This window comes from Serinus canaria, chromosome Z (genome assembly GCF_022539315.1).
Source record: "Serinus canaria isolate serCan28SL12 chromosome Z, serCan2020, whole genome shotgun sequence".
NCBI lineage: Eukaryota > Metazoa > Chordata > Aves > Passeriformes > Fringillidae > Serinus > Serinus canaria.
Genome location: NC_066343.1, coordinates 475,504 through 482,969, shown reverse-complemented (window position 1 = coordinate 482,969; position 7,466 = coordinate 475,504). Strand labels below are relative to the sequence as shown.

The window sequence follows — 7,466 nt, the reverse complement described above, 5'->3', positions numbered from 1 at the left end:
AAGGATTGAGGAAGTCTGTTCTGACCTCCTGAAACCTTCACCTGGGGTTTTGTGTCTGGCTCTGGGGTCAGCACAAGAAAGGCAGAAACCTCCTGGAGTGAGTCCAGATGAGGTCTGCAAAGGTGAGCACAAGACTGAAGCACCTGTGCAAAGGAGACAGGCTGAGAAAGTTTGCAATCGCCAGTCTAGAGAAGAGAAAGTTCCTGGGAGAGTTTAGAGCCCCTTTACTTAAAGATGGCAGTATAAAAGTAAGAATGAATTTTTACATAGGCAGATAGTGACAAGACCAGGACGAGCAGTTTTAAACTAAAAGTGGAGAGATTTAGATTAGATGTTAAGGAGAAGTTCCTTACTGTGAGGGTGGTGAGGCACTGACACAGGTTGCCCAGGGAAATGGGATGGATGCTCCATCCCTGGAAGGCCAGTCTGGACAGGACTCTCAGGCAACCTGCTCTGATGAAAGGTGTCCCTGACATGGTACGGGCTTGAAATGAGATTATCCATACAGCTCCTTCCAACTCAAACCATCCTGTGATTCTATGAATTGCCCTCCTGGGTTCCTCAGGAGGCAGATAAAGCTTGACAAAGTATGAACAGAAGTATCTTCTACAGAAATACTATTTATCTACTCAAGCAGAACGGTCCTATTTGTTTCCAGCCCATGCATAAGGGAACACAGCGACGCATTTAAAACCGCATGATTTACGACAAAATTGTTGAGCAACGCGACTATTTCCCAGAACGCCTTTGGGACGAACTATCCACCTGTATCCCTTTCGGACAGAGCCAGGTGGCGCGCAGAACTGGGTATTCCGCAGGGAGAACACCAATTTCCCTTGCCCCAAGCGACTCCGCCTCGTTCCTCAGAGAGGCGCCCCTGGGTACCGCTAATCGCGGCACGACCGGGTGCGGGTACAGGCCCAGCCATCCTTCCGCCCTCAGCCTGCACCGCCGTGCACACGCAACGCCGGCACGGGAGAGGGCGATGTGACTTCGGCGCATGCGCACACTCCTCCGCCGGGCTCCGTTCGCGCTGCCGCCGAGTCAGACCCCTCCCCGCTCCCCCCGCTGCTCTCCCTCACCGTCTCTCGGACGGTGCCGTGCCTTACGCGGGGGTCGGGAGTTGAGGAAACTCCGCCCTCGGGGCGACCTCCCGCGTCACGTGGTTGGGGTCACGGCGGTGCCCTGCCCGGGACAGGCTGGCCCCGCGACGCCTGACAGAGTTGTCGCCAAGGGGCCGGCGGGCTGTGCGCCGCGGCAGGCGTGTCTACCTTCTTCCCTTGTCGCTAGCCGGCGCGGGTGGAGCGGTGAGGCCGGGGCTGTCCGGCGCGGTGCCGTCTCAGCGCTCCGGCGCCCCGCCCGCGCAGGCAGCTGGTCGGAGAGCTCTGGCGGGCCTTGTTCGCGGCGGGATCCCGGCGTGACCTCGGGTTGCGCTGGTCGGGAGCGGCGAGCGGGCGGATTTATGTGCCGGGAGTGGGGCCGAGCTGGACGGCAGCGGCGGCTGGCGGGGCCGACGCGGGCATCATGGTGAGCGGGGCGGCTGGATCCGCTCGCCTCCCTGGGATCGGGGCTAAGCTTTTGCAGGCCCCGGTCCCTGGATGTTGGGACAGCTCAGGGCGCATCGGGAGCAGGGAGGCAGCGGGGTAACACAATCGAGCTCTGCAATTGGCGCTCCTGAACGGAACACCGCGGCGTCTGCGGCCTTCCGCGAACTAACGCCGACACTGTTCCATTGCCCACTATTTTTTTCCCCACTCTGCTGTTTTTCCAGTGGGAACTAGAGTGAGCCACTGTACTTAGTGCTCTGTAACGGTGTTATGATGTCTCTGTATAAATACATAAGATTATTCTCCCTCTCTATAACTGTCTGACAGGAGGTTGTAGTGGGGTGGGGGCTGGTCTCTTCTACCCTGCCTGCAGGGAAATGACCTCAAGCTAAGACATTGGAAATACAAATTAGATACCGGAAAAAAGAAAATTCACTGTTTGGGTGGTCAGGCATTGGAATAAATTGCCCAGCGAAGTGGTGGAGTCACGATCCATGGAAACGTTTTAGAAACGTTTGGACTTGGTGCTCAGTGATGTGTTTTAGACGTTCAGGGATTACAGTGGCAATGCTGGGTTGACATTTGGTCTTGATGATCCTAAGTTCTTTTCCGGAATTGATTCTATGAGTATAACTGTTTTGTCGGGTCTCCTTAAATCCTCTGTAAACAGAGCATGTATGTGATCTTGGATATATCCAGAAGCCTTTGCCAGACGCTTTGTTGTTCATTGCCACAAGTTCACTGTTGGTGCTCTGGGTCACGTCACAGCTGCCATGTGTGCTGTGGTAGCACGTGAGTGTTGAAGAATCACAGAACAATTGGGCTGGAGAGGATCTCATGAAAAAAGTCCCACTCAAATTGTTTTTTACAGCAAGTATTTCAGCACAGCTACAATTATTGGGCTAAATGTAGTTCACAATAAATGACCTTGTAACACAGTAGAATGAAGTTTGGTGTAATTCCTACTGACTATGTAACCTTGTTGGATATATGTTGCTTCAATAGAGCAGGCTAAGTATTTAATGAATATTAAATTATATAAAGATATATCTCTATATAGGTATGCTGAATTTTCTGTTTAGGTCTTAGCATTTAAAACACTGGAATTGATTTGCTTAGCCTTGAACGTACTTATATTTGAGATACAAGGAACAGGTTCTGCAGCTATAAAAACGTATTATGTGTGTGCCATTAATATATTTCTCTTCCATATGACTATATGAATGTGTCAGTATGTCATTTTAGCTATGGCACCAATGTTTGTTCATTGATCTAAGTCTTAAGAAATGCTCTTTACAAGTATGTTTTTGAAATATGCCTTTTAACTGTTTTTTATACTTGGAAGTTTAATCATGTTGTTCCACTAAAGTAGCTTTTATAGTGTAAATTCTTGCATATGAAAGGAATTGTATTGTTTTTCATGAAGATTTTTTTTTTCTTTTTTGCGGGGGTTAGAATAGTTAGAATACTTACACAAAAGGCCTTGAGATGCTTCTCTCATTTGTAGGAGTCCGTGAGTGCTGTGGTGTAGTACGGGAAGCTACATTTGGAAAATTACAAGTAAAAAAGTTTTTCCTTTCAGTGTAGGTCCTTATTTAAATCAATTGAGTGCTTGCTTGTGTTGCCTAACGGGGTTGAAAAATCAGGTCCAGCTTTCTTTACTGTGTGCTGTAGTGTGGACAGATAATCTTTGTGTGTGACTCCATGACATAAGCAAAGGCAAAAGATAGTCTGCTTCTAGGCTGTTTGGAAGCTGTATTTTCCAGTTCCAAAGCAACAGGAGAATGAAACATTGATCAGTTTCTTTTGTACCAAGAGGCTTAGAAATCAGGATATAAACATCAACACCTGCCAGGCTGGGACTGTCAGGACTCCTCTGTGCAGTTGCAATGCCAGTTAGGCCATGACTTTAAGCTCTGCACAAATGTCTTAATACTTTGTAAGACCGTGGTGGTTTAGACTGTTCAGCAGAGGCGTTAAAGTCTTCTCACTTTTTATACTTGGAATGATTCCTGTAATGACAGAGCCTGTTCTTTAAAAAGCAAATCTTCCAGAGAGTGGGAACTTCTTTAATTCCTACTTGTCTAATTTGTGGAAATACTGGGCAAACTAAATTTTGAAAATCTTGGAAAGGTGATAATGGTGTGTAACCTTCTTTTCTCTGTGTAGTACATAATTTCTCTGAACTAGTTTTACTTATAATTTAAGAATATATTCTGTATGTATTGGTGTTCACTGCAACAGGTATTCTGTATTGCCTCTTCAGTAATAATGAGAAATTTGCATTTTTATAATTGCCCTTGTTCTGTCCCTGAGCTTTCTATAGCAATTACGTGATTTGCCTAATGACCACTAGTTCTGTAATCTTTGTACTTAGGGAGCCTCAGTGGTAAATGAGACAAGACTGTCAGGTAAAATGCTGTTCACTGACTAAAGCTGTTTGGTTTCAAACAGATCACCTTGGTTCAAAGGGAGTCATGCACATCTGAGTGCTTCCATGCAGCAGTTTATGGTTCTTCTTTGTCTCTGTGGAAAGACACTGGTCAAGAGAGAAGTGTCCTTTGGGTATGAAAGACTCTGTGAGGGTGAGCAGTTAGGTGATATTACTGAACACCTTGTATATTCTTCATGCCCCTTTAAGCATTTTTTTAAACAATGGTAGGTGTGTGAAAATTCTAATTCAGGGAAGCCTTGGTCATGAGAATAGAAAAAAAGTAACAATCTGATTTTTTTAAAGAGTTCTCTTGCCGTAGATTACTTTTCCAAAATAGCTGTGTGAATGTCTGATATGTACAAACCATAGGATTTGAACTGCCTCAGATTGCTGATTATCATAATGACTGGGTATTCTGTGAAAGTAGTCCTTTTCAGGAAGCATTCACTTTAAGATGTTGCGCAGCAAGCTCACTTTTTTTTGCCATCCTATATAACATTTTCTACTATTTAGGAAACAATTTTGAGTTGCATTTATGTTTCAGGAGAACACTATTTTGCTTTTGCAAGCTGGAGCTTTAGCATAGAAATAAGGAGAAATTTGCATATGAAGAAAAATTTATATGGGGAAAAGTCTCATTTACAGCAAAAGCAATAATATGTCAGCTATTAAATGGTGGATTTATCTTCCAGACTTCGCAAAGACCATTGCACTTTTAAAATTACAGGAGATACTTATATTCTCTTAAAAATCTTGGTGGCCACTACTGTTACAATTCCTTTTCAGTGTCTTACATGAAAAATCATCAGCCATGTTAGTGTGAAAGATATTGTTATGCCCTGTATTAACAGCTGTAGGATACTCAAATACAGTTGTGTTAAAATCTTGTTTTTACAATACATGACATTTCAGAAAGTAAGCATGTGGGCATTAAATTTCTGAAGGTGAAGTTGTGAATGGCATTCTACCAGCTGTTTTTCAGTCATGCAATTGTATCCCTACTGCAGTCCTGGTGCATACAGCAGTTGGCTTCAACTCAAGGCCCTCATCTTGTAATCGAGGAGATGTTTACTGTATGAGAACAAGTAGTTTCAAAGTCCTGTGTAAAGCTGAGTATTTGAATTATTTGTAATGGGTAGATAAGGGCTAAAAGGAAAAAAAGACGGAAATCCATGCCCTTTTACTTCAGGTAAGGAGGAATAACCTTGGGCAAGGGTAAAATAAGGAGACTGGAGTGTTGGCTTTGAATAATACAATCAACCTTATCTATCTTTTTACTTCATGTTCTATAAATCATGAATAATGAAAAAATGTTCTTTAGGAAGAAGTACTTTTAAAATTTTGTTGGTTTAATTTTTTTGTTACTGTGAGGTAGCTGTTGGTGTTTTATAAGTACACTTACTGTGTAGATAAGAGTATTGTAACTTTATCTTAATTGCTTATTCTTAGTTTTTGTTCTTCTGCTAATCAGCAAGTCTGTCTCCAGGTATGTACTATAAAAGACTGTGAAAACCAAAGTCCAGGTTATACTTTATTCAGCCTTAGACTTTTGCATTTTCAACCTGCCATTTCTTTCCTACCAATTTTAAGAAATCTGTCAAACTTCACTTTAGTGTAACTGCTGAAACTATTCTTGTGGACCACTTAATGTGTTCTCTGCTATGTTTTATTTAAAGCTTTTATGTAAAGTATGTTATGTTATTCAAACAAAGGTAGGAATGCCATGGTTGCTGGAGGATCACAAAGTGAACACAGTCCTCAAGAATTCTGAGACACTTCTCATCAAAGATCTTCCTCTGTGGCAGAAAGACAGCCAGACTGCATTTTATTAGACTGTGTTGTTGCTGCATGGTTGTGCTATTTCAGTCTTGTTTTTGACCAGGAGGTTGCTTGCCAGCCTGTGTTTTGCAGAGAAACTGACTTACGTAGTCAGCTTTGGTCCCTATGCTTCCCAGTATTAGAGAGATTGACAGAAATGCCTTTGATCAGCAGAATACAGATCCCTCTCTCTAGTGTCTTGAACTTGGTTTCAAGTTTCAAGCTGCAAAGCTGGAGCATGACAAGGACATGGATGTATGTGGAATCAGTGTTGAAGGCCTTATGAAATGGTTTCAATTTCACAAACTATTCTGTAACTGCACACTTTATTTGATCTGTGCAGCAGTTCCTCACCTCTTAACAGTGAGTAGTGTTTCTCTTAGAGTCAACCCAGTCACTGATCATGTGCTTATTACTTCAACACAGATCAAGTGGTAGGTTCTGGGGTTTGTTTACCAGAGGTCCTCAAAACCCTCTGTGGAGTCAGCTTTGACATTGAGCATCTTCTTCCTCATACAAGTCACTCTATTTTTTCATACTCTAGATTTTTAAAGTTGTAGATTTCTGACTAAGATCTGAACCCTGTGACCTCTATTGTGCAAGTAGAGGATGTAAGATATTGTTGGAAACCAGTACCTAATCTTCATTTATGGTTCTGAATTTAGTTGTATTGAATTTAATCTGATTTTAGTGTAAAATGAAGACTTAGAAGTTGGGGGAGACTAGATCTAGACAGAGCCTGAATTGAACCCTATATTTGGGGATGGAAGGAAAATGTGTTCTAGTGTTTTAATATGGGGTATTTTGAGGTGTTGTAGATTTTTCTACAACAGTAGTTGTAGGAGTGTGTTAGTTAACCTAGAAGTAGAGTGTAAATACATCCAGGCAATAAGGTAGAGTTGACAAAAAGTTGTGCTGTGCACACAGCATGTTATTTGGACTCACTGTATCATCTAATGTGTTCCTGTGAGTAGTGTTCCTGATGGATTGTAGGAAGATTAATGCAGTGAATTTTAAAAAAAATTTCTTGTGACAGCTTTTCTGTGTTAGTATATTGCTTATGATTAAATACTAACCTTCAGGAATTGAGAAAAATGCCTATATATGGCATGTATGTGTATATATAGATATATATACGTTTTTAAATTGCTTAAAGTGTAGAAAAATACTAGAAGGGTATTAGGATATTTCTTCCACAAAGTCGAAATTAAGTTTAGAGATATCATTGGTTTAGGTTTGGTCATTTTTTGTTTTTCTCTTGAGTGGCTTAAAACTTGCTAGGTAGTAGTTTTTATTTGTACACTGAAAGGTTTGTAGTTATTTCTGTTTTTATCAAATACATCAGTAACTTTATGGGAATGAGTACTATAAATATCTGCTGGAAACAGGTGTATAGGTACAGGAAGATATTCAGTGGCTAAGAGAAATTGTTCCTGATGGGTTCTGCTACAACATGCAGGCTTTATTTGAGTAAGAAATTAGTTTCTATTGGGAAACTTTTAGTAGTCTCTTGAATTGTAAGTATTTTAGCTCAGCTAGTGGACCTGCTGCCTTATATAAAAATAACTGCCTCGATTTGTGTCTTTTTTCCTTCTCTTGTCTTAAGGCAATTTCTTTTCCTTACAGATAAGAAGCTCTAGGAGTAAATGAAGAGACATACTGGCATC

At 42.0% G+C, this 7,466-nt stretch overlaps 1 protein-coding gene across 1 annotated transcript in view; it reads left to right on the top strand.

Annotated features, from left to right (window-relative positions):
- The first annotated feature begins 1,283 nt into the window (after positions 1-1,283).
- TMEM161B (transmembrane protein 161B) overlaps positions 1,284-7,466 on the top strand; it is a 40,566-nt gene continuing 34,383 nt past the window's right edge. Inside the window, exon 1 of the mRNA XM_050986523.1 lies at positions 1,284-1,527. Within this exon, the coding sequence (XP_050842480.1) occupies positions 1,525-1,527 (3 nt within the window). The 5' untranslated portion in view covers positions 1,284-1,524. The remainder of the gene's footprint in view (positions 1,528-7,466) is intronic.